The 15,616-nt window shown below is 38.8% G+C and overlaps 1 protein-coding gene across 6 annotated transcripts in view; it reads right to left on the bottom strand.

Moving 5' to 3' along the window:
• VTI1A (vesicle transport through interaction with t-SNAREs 1A) overlaps positions 1-15,616 on the bottom strand; it is a 271,587-nt gene that overhangs the window by 255,374 nt on the left and 597 nt on the right. For all 6 annotated transcript variants that reach the window (XM_040564130.1, XM_040564131.1, XM_040564132.1 and 3 more), the window contains exons 2-3: positions 8,608-8,666; positions 3,750-3,860 (exon numbers count right to left, since the gene is read on the bottom strand). In XM_040564130.1, the coding sequence (XP_040420064.1) occupies positions 3,750-3,860; positions 8,608-8,666 (170 nt within the window). The remainder of the gene's footprint in view (positions 1-3,749; positions 3,861-8,607; positions 8,667-15,616) is intronic.

Genomic DNA, 15,616 nt, shown 5'->3' with positions numbered 1-15,616 from the left:
TAAGGCCTACTTGAAAAAATAAATCCATTTAGTTAAAAGGTTACAATAAAATATAGGCATTTGTTTGCATTTATAACTTACATTGTGCAGTCAGTCACCATGGACATTCTACTTGTGGAATAACTGATAAAAAAATATTTAAAAGCTTAAAGTACACGATGATGCCTTTGCAAGTGCAGGGGAAAAAAAAAAAAATCTGATCATAGGAAGCTTGGCCTGAATTTCAGAAACTCTTTAGTAGACGGCCCCAAAACTTCAATGAACCCGGAAACCACAAGTACGTGGTCTGCAACTCCACTTGGGGCCACAAGATAGAGCTATTACCGCAGCCTCTGCAGCCCGGCAAACCTGCGCTGTGCACAAGCCCGAGAGCCACCAAAGGTTTGGGACTACACTTTTCAATACCTATCAGTACCCGTGGTGCTGATATATATTACTGAAAACAAGATAATAAAATTAAGGTTAAAAAAACCAACAACACAGAAGCTTTAACAAACAGTTTAATTCCGTTTTGATACATGTTAATCAGGCATAGTAAGCAATTCTGAAACTTGGCCTTTTGATACGTATACAGGTTTTTTTTTTTGCAAAGTATCACTTCGTTCTTGCCCTCTTCTTATGCTTCTCCCAAGGCATCTGCTGCTGGAACTGTGCCAGGCAGCAATTTGGTGTGACCTGGCACAGCCAAATCAGAACTGCTTGCTACATGCACAGATCCTTCCCAAGGAAGGCTGCACAGCCCAGATGCAAGTATCAGAAACGTCTAGCTTCAGCTGAGGTGTAATGCATTCATTGTTAAATTTTGCCCCTACATAATCACAGTGCTCTGGTATCTGAGTACTTGTAATGACAAAATTGAGCTATCCTTTTATTCATTACCACTGTTCCTCTCCAACAGGGAAGAACAAGATGGAGCAAGGTAGTTTTTTTCTCCTCTAATATCATGTAATGTAGTTAGTTGGTAACCAGTTACCCATGTGGGATACGGTGCATGGAGTCATTGCCTCCAGACATGCCTCTGGACTGCAGACCACCGATGAGTAATTGTGCGCATGACTCAAGATAACGAGGCTTAGCAATGAGGGGAAATAAATTTCTATTTGCAACTTGTTCCTACTTGATCAGAAAACTAACTAGAGACAGATTCTAAGTGATTTTTGGACTAACTTTTCAAAGCGTAGCTCAACTAAGCTCAAATCCATATTTTTTCAGAATATACTTCTGGCATGGTAACTTGCATGAAACCAACCACATCATTCAAGTAAAGAGTGAACAGTGTACATACCTCACATTTACTTCTCCTAACTTTTAAATATGTTGCTGTGCTGCTGTTCTCTATAACTGCTTGGGTAATGGCAAATTTGCAAGATGTTAAAGGCATACAAAGAACCACAAAAACAGAAGTCATATTCATTATGATGAATATAAAAGTTCCAGTTCCAGATCTACATTCACTTCTTGTCTGAAATATAGAGCTTGTTTTAAGAGTATATACTGATTTATGTAATTTTTGCAATTCACTTCACAGAGATTATTTCTATAAATGAAACACACACTTCAAGATGATTGAGAAATGTCCCCTCTTTAGCACACATGTGCTTTGCACAGGAAGAAAGGCCAAGCCAAATACAATGCGATCCAGCTGAGATTCCAACCCGTTTATAAAGAACGTCACATAACTTTGCAAACTCACATCTGCATGCCTTTTGGAAGAGCTGAGAACTTTGAGCAGCAAACCTGTAAGCTGATCCTAACCCGAAACTGCCAGTATCATTCCCAGTTAAAGATTTCCCTTCATCTATAAAAGCAAATTCATTTTAGAAACACTACAATCTGCTTTCTCTAAAGGTCTGCTAAAGCTCTTAAAAAAATCTCTTACAATCAAACAGGTCACAACTCACTCAGGACAACATTCAGACAGAACACACAAAAGCACTTTAATTTCAGCAAACATTTTCAACTTCCTGCTTTCAGTGGCCCTCCAGCCAGAGCAGTTTAAAGAGTCAAAATAACATTTCCTTTCCTTCCTCCTCTTCTTCTTTGAACTCACAACTGAATCATTTTGTTATACAGTTTCCAACAAGTTGTTATTTGACTGGACAGTAAGGCAAAAAGATTCTCAAACCCACACATACAAACTTAGAAGATGTGTTAGTACTTAGAAACTGGGATTATACAGGAAATTTAATCATAACAACATTCTATTTTCTGTACAAATGATTTTTTCTTCCAAGCACAACCATTGGCTCGTCCCCTCCTCCCCAGTATTTTGCTTCATTATTCACTCCACTTTCTTCCCTTGATCTTTTGCTGAATGCCATCCTTGGATTTGGGGACTTTTTTCCCATTCTTACAATATATTCCTTCCACTTTCTCATGCCATTTTTTGCTCCCTCACTCTGAACAAATACTTACCTTCTTCCCATCACAAGTCCTAGCGTTCTGACACATTACTTCCACACATGCTAATTTCTCCTCTTCCATAAACAGGGTCCAGTTCTGAACTCTCCCATTCCCTATTGCCTAGGAGTACAGAAGTGCCAACTCCTTTCTTGAAAAGAAAGAAATTGGCCAGCAACAAATATGCTGACAGGGAATTCTCCTACACCTGAGGAGGTAAACAGCATTCACTCCTGGACTAGAAATTGCTCTCTTCTGGAAGCCACTGTTTACCCAATAAGACCATATACACTTCCTACAGGGGAACAGCATGAAATCATCTAAAATTTTGATGCAAGTCTTTTTATCCTAACATTCCTTAAACTTTACAGAATTGCAGACATCTTCCTGTTAATACATTTTTGTGCAACTCTTCAACTTGGCAGAAGCACAGAGGAGTGACAGTCAGCTGGATTTCCTGGCTGCAGGTACAAACATTGACTCCCCTCCCCTGTAGGGATAAACTGCTGCCAGCAACCAGAGAAAATTCACAGTTCTCTAGTGAATGGAAAATACCGCCAACAGTTATTTCTTTCTCCCCACCCTGGAGGAACTGAGCTGCTGCCAACTAACAAAGCATTTTCCTACACTTTGCAATCCCTTTGAACTTTTTCAGGACTTTAGAGGAAACGGTTTTGTCTCTATGTAAATCTATTCAATGCAAATCCTAGTCACAAAAAAGGACTGATAATTGTAGCAGAAAACCCTAGACAAGGGAATCTTGTTAGTTTGTGTCCATTACTTGAAAAATGTAGTATTTATAACACATTTTTCCAAAAGCAAGAAGAATCTAGGTGCAATGGAAAAGAAATAACAGAGACTAAGAAATGAAATGCATAGGAGATAAACTATATTCAAAAATTCCATGGATTGGAGATTACACCGCTTTTCATGTCAGTGCCCATATTGCAACAAGCTGAATTAAATGAATTGTTATTTACCTTGAAGAGTATACTTATGTTACATTTTAAGTATTAATTCTAACATTCTACCAATCTTTCCTTGAGAAATAAGGTTACAAGCTGTTATTCCAACAGCATAAACAGTCTCAACGTTTAATGTCACAGAAATAAATCAGATCTGGGACAAAGGGGCAGAAGACTACCAACTCGAGTTGAGAATGCTACAAAAAGAAAAGCTTATCTTCCCCAGTTAAGTTTTCATCTGACCACAAATACAGAAAAAACATGCAGAACATCTCACACTAATCAAAAACACCCACTCAGTTGCCTGAATAACTGCATTATTACATTAAAAAAATATCTCATAGACACCATCTTATTTTAACATGTGATATGTTAAAAACTCACGAAATCAGCTTCAAGTTTTCCCATTTCTTGTTTGTAGCTTCTCATTCGACTGCTGTACATTCCCCGACTTTGAGGTGGAATCTCTCGAACTTCAAGCTCCATCTGCTCAAGCTAGCAAGTAAAAATAAGGAAGGGACATGTAAATCAAAGGGATAATTAAAGCAAGGATAAATTTGTAGTGGGAGTTATCCCTGCCCATGGCAGGCAGGTTGGAACTAGATGATCTCTAAGATCCCTTCCAACCCAAACCATTCTATGATTCTATGATTTACCTATTTGTTCACAAATACCAAGAAATATTGTTTCTTTATCAAGAAATGTTGTATATCCTCTAATACAGGGACAAGTTATCAAAATCTTTGCACAGCCTTAAGTCAGCAAACAAATGACAAAATTAATATTATTAATGCTTAGAAAAAATATTCTGTTCAAACCTTTTTGGATTTCAGAGCCAAATGTGATGAATACTTTTAAACGCATTATTCATCAGAAGATAGCCTACCTCCACATAGCTGTGTGGTTTTGTAAACCTTTGGATGCAAAAGGTATTTTATTTATTTTTGGATAAACACAAACATATATATATAATATATGTGTGTGTATATATACACACACACATATATATGTGTGTGTGTATATATACACACACATTTTGTAAATATATGTATATTACACACTTATGTATATATATATACACACACGTATATACAACACATATGTAAATGCTAAAATTTTATTTACCAATAGATTCTTTGTTTAATAAAATAATTCTTGTACTTCTATGCTTAGTCAGCAGAATTATTAAATAGCCTGAGCTTTCTCAACTGGCTGCTTAAATCTACATCCCAAATCTGTGAGTAGGTATATTATATAACTGAATTTTAGAATTATAATGAAAATATTGTTAAATACAGTTGAACGCATAAAACATCAGAGAATTTATTTTTCAAACACTTTTGCTATTTATTCTTTCCTTGTAGAACTTTAAGGGGCCTGAAACACAAGAATATGGCACAGAATTACAGAAAATCAGGAGTTATAAACCAGCCTGCTAATTACCTGACTGCTAGGTCAAGGAACCTCCTTTACACCATGCTAGCTGTTCAGGAATTCTGTTTTGCACAGCTGAACAATACCTTACTCGCTTTTAAAAATCTTTCTGACTTACTTTAAAAAGATGAAAGAATACCTCTCCTTGGTTGCTGTAGGTACCTGAAACAATATTTACTCACCTCCTTCTGAGCTCAGCTGAGCAATAAAGCACCTGAACAGAAATGCCTGTCAATTAGGGTCCCAAGCTGCTGTTTAAGGGTCTTCACAAGGGACAGTTATAGTTTATTCCTATGTAATCATTTGCTTATACTTTGAAATTTCATCCTCGTATCATAAGAAAAGCATCTGAATGTAATCAATTGAATTACCAGATACTCAAAAGTCATTCAGCCTGATCTATTCTGATTATACAAAATGGTTTTTAATAATAAACTGTAAAGCAGACTTTAATGGAATAGTCAGTAATGAATTAAAATGTACAAAGCTATTTCTAGTTCTACCCAGTCCTTTCGCTCAGGCATAACTTTCCAAAGGGGTACTATAAATTAAACTGATAGCTGGAATTAATGGTTTATTTCTTATCATTTCACATCAATATATTTGATCTCAAACGTTCCATAAGCATAGAAAACATTCCTCTTACGTCTATAGAGTTATGTGTGCAAGATCAGGATATTTTAATGAAATCTTAATTCTTATATATTAAATAAAAATGAAACAATTTGCCATATGAATAAAGAATTTGCAGCAAGGATCATACCATTGTCCATAAAATCCAAAGCCTTCATTCTAAAGAGTCAGTATCAGAGACTGTAAGGTCCTAGGAACACACCCATTATATTCTTGGAAATGCTACAGGTAATGATGAAGAATTCACATTTGAACTGACTGAAGTTTCACACCTGTTTTTTGTTTGTTTGTTTGCTTTTGTGTGTCATCATGAGTTTAAACAGGTACACTTTGTGCTTGAGGTGACAAATTTCCATGCCAACTCATGCAGAAGATAGTGATCCAAGCAGGTGCCAACGTAAACGCAACCTCATTTCATGCACCTTCACTTTCACTTTATTTGTCAAAATAATATTTTTCATGTATAAGCAAAAATAGAGCTAGATCCTACAAAAAGCTAAAAACAACCTGGCACTTAAATCTGAAAACATCTGTAGAAGCTGAAGTTTTCTTCAGAAAACCTGATTATCCAAACTTCTTTTACTGCTCATGTCCCTGAGCTAAAATAGAGATTTACATTAAAAAAAAAAGTGTCAAAGTAAGAATAACCTACCATTTGCAACACTAAACTTAAATAGCTGCAATGAGTTTGTGACGTGCACATCATCATAAAGCATAAAGACAGATAACACATAGCCAAATTTTATTTATTTAATTTCGTTAATCCCAGTTCTTCTAGCACATGCTAGATACTCATAGAATCTAAGTTTATCACTCACCTTTCTTAAAACCCAGCAAACATAACTTTCAGGTGCACTGGTGTGGCCTCACTTCGAGCACTGTGTGCAGGTTTGGGCACCACAATATAAGAAGGGCATAAAACTATCAGAGAGCGCCCAAAGGAGGGCTACAAAGATGGTGAAGGGCCTAGACAACAAGATGTGAGGAGCAGCCGAGGTCCCTTGGTTTGTTCAGCCCAGAGCAGAGCAGGCCGAGGGGAGGCCTCATGGCGGCCTGCAGCTCCCTCACGAGGGGAGCGGAGGGGCAGGCGCTGAGCTCCGCTCTCTGGGGACAGCGACAGGACCCGAGGGAACGGCATGGAGCTGGGACAGGGGAGGGTCAGGCTGGGTGTTAGGGAAAGGTTCTGCACCCAGAGGTGGTCGGGCACTGGGACAGGCTCCCCAGGGCAGTGGTCATGGCACCGAGACTGACGGAGGTCAAGCAGTGTTTGGACAATGCTCTCAGACGTAGGGTCTGATTTTTGGGTGGTCCTGTGTGGAGCCAGGAGTTGGACTTGGTGATCCGTGTGGGTCCCTTCCAACTCGGGGGATCATAGAATCATAGAATAACCTGAGTTGGAAGAGACATTCTATGACTCTATCACACTCTGCATGGGATGTAAGAATGACATGATTTCTCTCCAGAAATCTCTTACTCGGCAGCTACAGTTTTAAAAGGCAGCCTGGGAGTCTGAAAAGTTTTGGTGTCAGTTCTGCATATAGCTCAAGTCAGTTACACCAGTGATTTTACCCAAACAAAGCAGACGGTGTTTTGAAACAAACAGTGATTAGTCAATGTAAATTAAATATCTCTGTAATGATATTTACAATACGTGAGAGTTATTTTCTAACCAATAAGGAAATAAAATCTGCTAAACAAATCTTTTATCAGACAAGACAAAGAAGCAAACCAATGTATGAAAGCTATCAGTGGCAAGGAATTAGGTTTATTTTGGTTTTCTAGTGTAGCCTTCAGTTTAAAAGGGGATCTTTTTAATCAGTTCTGTTATTAGCAGGTTTGTTCAAACTGATTTTTAAACCTAAGCCTTGACATTAATCACAAACATGTAAGGTAATTGCTTAAAGCCAGTAATTGAATTAAGCGCCTGTCTAGCAGCATTAGCAACAAGAGCTAAAACAAAAGCGTGAAAGAAGTCAATACATGAAATCAAGATCGTCATTAGGATGAAAATGCAGATACAAGAATTTAATTTTTACTCTCTCCATAAACACAAATTCAGATGATCTCTTTTCTGACATAAGAAGAAAAGCAATGAACCATTAACTCAATTTCTGCTCCTTCCAATCTTACTTTGAATAGAGAACCAAATTTGAATGATTTTTCAGCAGAACACCCAGGCTGCAATTTTCCTGTACTGCTACATGCTCTGCCTACAAGGCCATTTCAATCCTTAGACTAAAAGCACAAGGTATGTCAACAAACACACAACCACCCTTTTTCTTTCTATGCCACAATCTTAAAAAAGTGAGTTTCAATATTACCATCGGGTTAATAAACAAATCATTGATTTGAGTTGCTCAATTTGAACAGCTTTTAGTCTAGCAGAACTAATTTCATTTCCCTATCCCAAGAATCAGATTACATTTCTGACACTAGATAGACCAAACTCATCTGAAAGCAATAAACAAAAGCTGCTTCAGGGTAGGAACTACTGGCTGTGTGGAAAAAAGTCAATCTCAATTGTCACCTACACCTTTGCTCAGTTAGTCCACATCTACAAAGCTTTATTTTTATACTCCTTCCAGATGGAGTACATGACAGGTTGCTGGAAACAAAAATAGAAAAAGTCATAGATGCTTTATCTATACTGCTTTCTTCTGTCAGTGTGGACCGCTAACTAATGCTCAGTTAACACATATGGTCTTCCCAGATGAATTCACACTGCTATTACCTCCTCGACCTCAGACAGCTAAATATTTTTTCCTTCACTTGCTGAAAGAGAAAACACCACCTATTACCCTACAAGACAACCAGACAGATTAAATCAAGTAGATGAATGGATCCTAGAAGAAAAAAATATTCCAGGTGTACAAATATTTAATTCAATTCTTAAAGTAAAAAACCTAACCCATAAATCAAAGCCTGTAGCAACCTGTAATAGCTTGCAGTAGTGATACAAACCTTAAATCACTTAACACAAGATTAAAATGTCTGATACACTTCTCTTGGGTATTTCATATTCTCAAATAATAAGTATTTCAAAAATACTACTTAATATTCTAATATATTAAATACTTTTAGGGCATCACATGTTAAGCGTCACATGTTAAGCCTCTAATAATACCATTATTTTCACCAGCAGTTTGTGGTTAGGCTATGAAAAGTCATAACGTACCAGTTCCCTTGCTTCTTCAAGCTGTTTCTCGACATTTGCAACCATCTGCTTCTTCTCATCTGAAAAAGAATCGTGAAGATACCAATATGATTGTGATCTTGCCATGACTGCTTAACTACTGCAGGCATCAAGGGGCTGTAATACTGTCATTTGTACTGCCTTGTGCCCCTTGCATGGCCACATCTTCCATCCTCCCAACTGTAAATCCACCCATTGCTTCGACAAATTTAACAATAAAACTCTGAAGGTGCCACTTTTTATACCAATGTTTGCTTGAAACTAATAGCATCATATGTGCTGGTGGTTTGCCTGATGAATTAGATAAAGTGCACACACTACAGTATCACCAGCCACTGCTCCCCAGTGCTGTAGGCAAGGAGCAGTGGATGCCAAGAGAGCAACCAAAAATAGAAGTCCTGCCACATAAAGCAAAATGTGCCCTTGAACCAACCTTCCTTAAAAACAACAGAACTCCTCCTGGAAGGACTAAATTGCCACAGAGATTTTGGTGAAGCATCCCCAGTATAAGCAGGTTGAGTTTCAGCTGAGTCCTCCTGTTGGTGTTAGTGTCCTGCATTACATTTGCATGGGACCATGCATCTATCTTCAACTTCACCAGAACTAGTCTCTACAATCTCCTCTACTTCTCCCATTTACGTAATATACATTTTGCTCATTGAGGGACATGCTAACATCATGATCTGCCCTTCATCAGTTACATACATTGGAGCTCTGCCTGCAGGGACTATCAGGTTCAGGATCATTTTTGCACCTTGAATATAATGCAGAGATTTTGCAAATAGGCAAGGACTAGAAAAACTGTCTTCTGCAGATACACTATCCTGCACACGGCAGATTCTCAAGAACAAAGCATATGCCCTGGGTATAACACCTTAAGCATATAATACCTTAAGCATATAACACCTAAAAAGCTGTTATAGTATTGTGGACTGAGTGGGCAACTCAGCTGCAATCCCAAAACGAGACTATTATTTGAGGTCCTGAACTAAGGCAAAGCTACTCTTGTAGAAGCCTAACTTCTGATGAATGTGTTACAGCCAACTGGAGAGTCAGTAAAGACTACTTCTGAGATTGGACTGCACAAGCAAGTGGTCCCGTGCCAATGAGGCTCACCAGGAGCTAAGAGAATCAATTTGGACTCCATCACAACCTATACAAGCAAATCAAGGTGTTTCTGGGTGGCAGCAGTAAGAACAGTACGTCTTGAATAAAATATTGTCAAACACTGATGCAGAGTAATGGGAACTCTGTCAGTGATGCAAGTGAGAAAGAAGCAGATGAATCCTCTCACAAATAAAAAGTTACAGCTCACCTTTAAATAAATCCCTCACAAATAGACCTACCCTTCTTATCCTTGAAAGAGACCCAGCATTTCATCAAGTAATCCTCTCTACAAAGCTGAAGCCATGGAAAAAGAGCACCTTCCTTGTAAATCTTGAACTTGCACTGCCATGTCTGGTCGATGCTACTACAGCAGATGTACGCTAACAATGGCTTCCTTGAATTTCCCACCAGGTTTTCATGACAGAACCCAGGCCAGAAAACGCAGTGGTTAGTGATTTATCTTCTAAACACAACTTACCTCCCTCCCTGCCCCAAGAGAATCTGCCCCTTCTTCATCCACACATTTCAGTTCCCCTACCCAGCATCCCAAAACACCTCTGCTCCTCCCTTCACTTGGAAGCAAGATGACAATGGACCAAAGGAAAAACAACATAAGAGATAAAACGCACGATATCATTTTATTGAAGCTGAAATAAGATTAAAAATATAGCAGCAGAAAATAAATGTACTACAGCAATGTCAACATTTCCCTGAGTTTTACTGGATTACAATTTTCATACATATTAAAATAAATAACCTGAAATCTAGTGATAAAGTTTTGTTGTTGTTTAGGTTTTAAAGATATTTCATACTGCTCAAATTCTGGGTGTATTTGTGACTACAACAGCTACCTTGCACCGCACTGAATACTCAGTTACCTACCCTATTGCTGAACTCAGTAAAGCCCAATGCAGTCATTTACGTTGCTAATCCCCATGATTTCTGTCAAGCAAAAATACAAATGCTTGTCCCAACTCAACTGCTATTGGTGCAATTCCAGTAGTAAGTTTCTGATTCTCTCTGCTACTTGGACAACCAGGATGTTTTTCTTTGCTGGTACACAAATGTTGCAAGGAACCTATAACAATGTTGATCAGGTGTTGAACTCCAGACCTGTAACATCTCCTGTTCTTTTTCCAGTCCTCCAAATGCATAATCCAGTTACCTGCAACTCCTCTGTGGATATTTAAGGAACTCATCTGTCCAGCAGCTACAGTTGCCAGTAAATTATTCTGCTGAGAATTTGCCAAAAATTATTCTGGGAAGTTGAAGTTTAGCAATTGCACTCAGACTGTTGTGTGAGGTGGTTTTGAGAGATGTCCCATTCCCTATATGAAACAGACTAAGCATTTAAAGACCTTGCCATACTGAGTCTTCTTCTAACATCATACAGGGCAGGTACAAAACAGCTGTGATAACCAGTAAGATCTTACTCACCCCCAGAGATACTAACCTACAGACCATGACAGGGAAAACTCACCAGTATACTAGGAGATCCAGCTAAAACTGTTCGTGTAAAATTTAGGAGTTATTCAAATGATCTTCAATAACTTAGCTAATACTAAAATTTAACCCAACTCCAGAGCAGCATTTTAAGATCCTCTCAGATTTATGTATACATAATCATCCAGCTGGTGACCAAAACAATTGCAGGGAGTGAGGCCTACCCATAACAGGGTAGTGTGTCCTTCGAACACAAGTGTGTGAGCAGGCACATGGCAATATCCTGGCACTGCAGCTTTGGAGCAGTACCTCCATAGATTTCCAGGAAAGCAGCCAATCTTTTGCAACTGCTGATCCTCTAGGGCACACGTTACCATATGCTCCCCAGAGCAAGAAGGGGTGGCAGGGTCCCAAAAGGGCACTTCGGTGAGGAAAAAGTCAACTTAACCAAGTATCAGTAAAAGTACCCACTTGTTTCCATTTGCCTCCTTCCTCTAGCAGGATCCACATAAATAAATCCAGGTGGGAGCATGCTGTCTGGAGCCACTTGCCTGCAGGAGGGCTGATACACCCAGACCTGTTGCTGATACCGGCAACAGAAGCAATGAAATGCTACAACACTATCAGAAAGCACTTGCTGGAATGGTGTGCACGTGGTTTCGTGTCAGTCTTAATGCCACACCCAGCCTAAGGAAGCAACCACTTCTTTCAGAGTCAGAATGCCCATAGAGAGGAGGACACAACATCCACAGGATGACTTGCTCAGAGACTGCAGATGAGCTCTGAGTAAGCAAAGCTTGCCACTAATCTAGTAGATCAGGACAAACAAGTTGGGATCCAATTAAAGATTCTCATATTAATAGTGTTTTACTCCACTGTGTCTTAGTAGTTTTTAGTCTGCCCACTTAGTGATTTAAGTACATTTCCATCATATAAAATATTGGCAAGTGCTTTTTTACAACTTTTTTCTTAATTCAGAACAGGCAATATCCTTAAGAGAAAATGAAAAGCACTGTTCCCTCAAATATATCTAAATTTAGAATGCAATTTGTGTTTCCACACTGCCAGACAGAATGTCCTAAAGAAAATGCAGCACTTAGCTTGCATAACTGAACTGGGCAAATTGGCAAAGTATGGATAAGCATAAAGACTGGAAACAAAAGCAAGGAATCTGAGTAAGGATTGCAAAGAAATCAGTTCTGTCTGTACAGAAGGTTCTATCACTTTCTTAAATGAAATAAACCTTACTACATTTTCCTCTGTTCTTTCAGCTTTTTTTGCCCTTGCATTAGTCAGTGGTTTGTCCCCCAGTGTCGAGCAGTTACAGAAAGGTAGATGGCTGCCTACAAGTGTAGAAAGGTAACACAGCACTGGCTTGAGCTCACAACCAAGGAAGAGATTAAAAATTTAGACCAAGACTATTAAGTCTCATTACTTGTGGAATTGCTTCTTTTTATTAGTACACACTGACGAAGAGACTGAGTGACAAAGAACTTCAGTTTGTAGACCACTTGTAGATTTCACTACACTGGCTGAGGTGTTTTACATGTTCACCTAACACCCCTTTGCCAGAAGTTATTGTCCAACAGCAAAGACAAACAGAACACCACATGCTTTGTTTCTTTGTCTTATAAAACTGAGTTCCAGAGGCACATCATAATGAGCCAGCCCTGAAATGAAGACAGTAAACTCCATTACAGAGACATAAAAGAAAATTAAAGGTAGGACTTTCTTCAGTTAAATCTGTTGGAAACTGAAATACAGTGCTTTGATTGCCCAGTAGAAGATGCGGGTATCAAGTATCAGAAGAATCAGAGCACTCCAGTTGAAAAACATCACCACACAGAGGCTACCATGCTGGAAAAAGGCTAAATATCACAGTTGGTACTGAGAACATTCTCTTTCAGACCAAGCAATCAAAATTTATATAAGTATTTGGTCAAATAACAAGACAGATGTTTCTCTAAAACAACGAGGAGTATTAATAAAACACATCAGTCAACGATCTTCGTTCTCCAAAGACCTGCAGCAGCATCACAGAAAATCTACTTAAAAGACGTTTCTGAATTTAGAACACTTTCTTTAATTCTCCAGATGACGTTTGCCTCAACAGAAGATATTTCTTCCCCAGACGTTCTATTGTCCCTGATGCTTATTGTTTCTGTAGTATCAGACTGTCTTTGTTACATTTCTTGCTGAACTATTTATGCCTTTGTGACAATAGGATTGTTTGTTGAGCCATCCTCCTCCTAGAATACGAGGCTGCATCAAATCCTGTCAAACTCTGAATGCAGGAGCATTAGAAAAGCAATTAACCGGTATTTCTCCGATTCAACTGAACATGAAGCTTACAGCAGGTCCATCTCAGGAAGCAGAAGGAAACAAACCAGTCACTAGACTTCAGTAGATCTCTCTGTATTATGCAGAAGTAGCTCAAGTCCTTACACCTTTCATCTTGCTTCTTCCAGCGTGGAGGAAGAAGGCCATCAGCAATCTCTCTCATATCACTGCTTCTGAAAAATGCCACCTCACGTGCATCTGTCCTCACGTCCCCCTCCCACCTTGAATCATAATCCTCTTTTTGAGGCTCTCCCAGCCTTCTCCACAAGAACTAACTGGAACTTCTGGTGATGAAGAAGCAAAGATCTTGCAAATATTCCTAGTAAGAAACAAGGGAAAAATGTGTATTTAAAATATTTCTGTTTAAAGTGTTCAGCATAGTCAGAGTTGTTTTTTTGTTTCCCCAGGTGGAAAAGTGCCTCTAAGCCAAATTGCAATGTTAGGTAATAAAGTTATGTGTGAACTTTTTGCTGATGAAAGACAGAAAAGTTCTGAAAACTGAAGCACTCCATTCACAGATGTACAGAGCAAAAAGTAGCTATAAAGCAAGCCAGCCCAAACCATATAAGACCAGCCTCAAATCTTAACGTGGAAAAGCCACTTCTAGGAAAAATAAATTAGTTGTTGTATTATCTTGAGGCCATTTAACCCAATACCACACTATCAATCCCACAGGGAACATGCATTCTTTCTCCTCTGAGAGAACAGTAAGTTCTAAAAAAAACCAAAAAAACACCCTTCTAATGGCTACTTAAAAGAATGATGATTTCAAAGCCTGTTGCTCTCAAGCTATGTCACTGTTAAAGACAATACTCTTCATTCGTTTCACGTTTAAGCTCCAAAGTCTCCCCAGAGTGAATAAGGGGGGGTGACTTTAAGGAGAGGATTATGGAAATCCACTACTGTGAAGCAGAATATTCTTCAGCTGCTAAACAGACTCCAATGACTTCTATAATCCATGCAATTAAGAAATGAAGTCTCTGCTCCTTTTCAATAAGCATGCTCACTTTGTAGCACTACCAATTTTCAGAACAGGAGACATTCGTGTATTTATAATGTCTTCCTTTACTTGAAAGAGCTCCTTATATTTACTGCTATAAACGTCAACAACTCTTTCTGAGGCAGTGGAAAAAGAAATACTGCCTCGATTAGGAACTTCACAATAGTGAAGAATTTGCTGTCTCTCCTCTGTAAATGGTTTCAGTGGCTATTTACAGGTTAAATATTGTTTCTGGGCAATCTAAATTATACCCATTCTAAATCTCAATCACAAGAACGCTACCTCATAAGTACCTGCAGAATATGATTGAATTAACGCCAAATGTCTTTTTTATTAAGCCCAATAGCAAAACAGCTTTGTTAAGCCAATGAGAAGGCATAGATTCCTGTCTTTCAGTTATGCCTGTGGTTGGTCACTGATCCCTGCTTTATCAGAAGACTTTCTAATCTCCTAACAATTAGACATAACCTCCCAGAATCAAACAGACTTTTACTGAAAATCCCCATTTATTCATTTCAGATGTACTTTGGACCTCTGATTTAACAATGCACTGGGATTATACGTTTTAGTTAACCACCTACCTCAAATCGTCTTTAGTCACTACTTCAGCACTTCATGATGCACTTCTCACCCTAAAAGTAAGAAGCTATTCTTTGGTCCTGGATATATGACTTTTTTCCCTTCAGTCATACAGACAGGTGTACCATCAGTGTGTGCCTTCTAATTGCCTCTTTTTAAGATAACCACTTCCACTGGTTAAGTATCCTAAAGCTTTGTGAAATGTGCATAGGAAACAGAGGCAGAAGTCCTTAGCAGCCTGGACACAGAAGAATAAGGTGAGTTGCATGAGAAATCCAATTTTAGCTTTCATCTGCTGCATTCTGGGAGCACCCCATCAGAGCACTGATTCACGCGGGTTAGAAGATTTAGCTGCCAGGTTACAGAGATTATCACTTTCAGCTTTCTGCCCTGACACTCGAAGACTTTCCCATCAGTACCACAGGGATACGTCACGAATCAGCCCATGAATGCTGCAGGCTTGTGACCAACACGTTAAATAAACGAACACTGATTTCCTTCAATCTGCTGCTCCACGTGAGT

Source organism: Cygnus olor, chromosome 7 (genome assembly GCF_009769625.2).
Source record: "Cygnus olor isolate bCygOlo1 chromosome 7, bCygOlo1.pri.v2, whole genome shotgun sequence".
NCBI lineage: Eukaryota > Metazoa > Chordata > Aves > Anseriformes > Anatidae > Cygnus > Cygnus olor.
The sequence above is the reverse complement of the archived record's forward strand: the minus strand, read 5'-3'. Positions and strand labels throughout refer to the sequence as shown.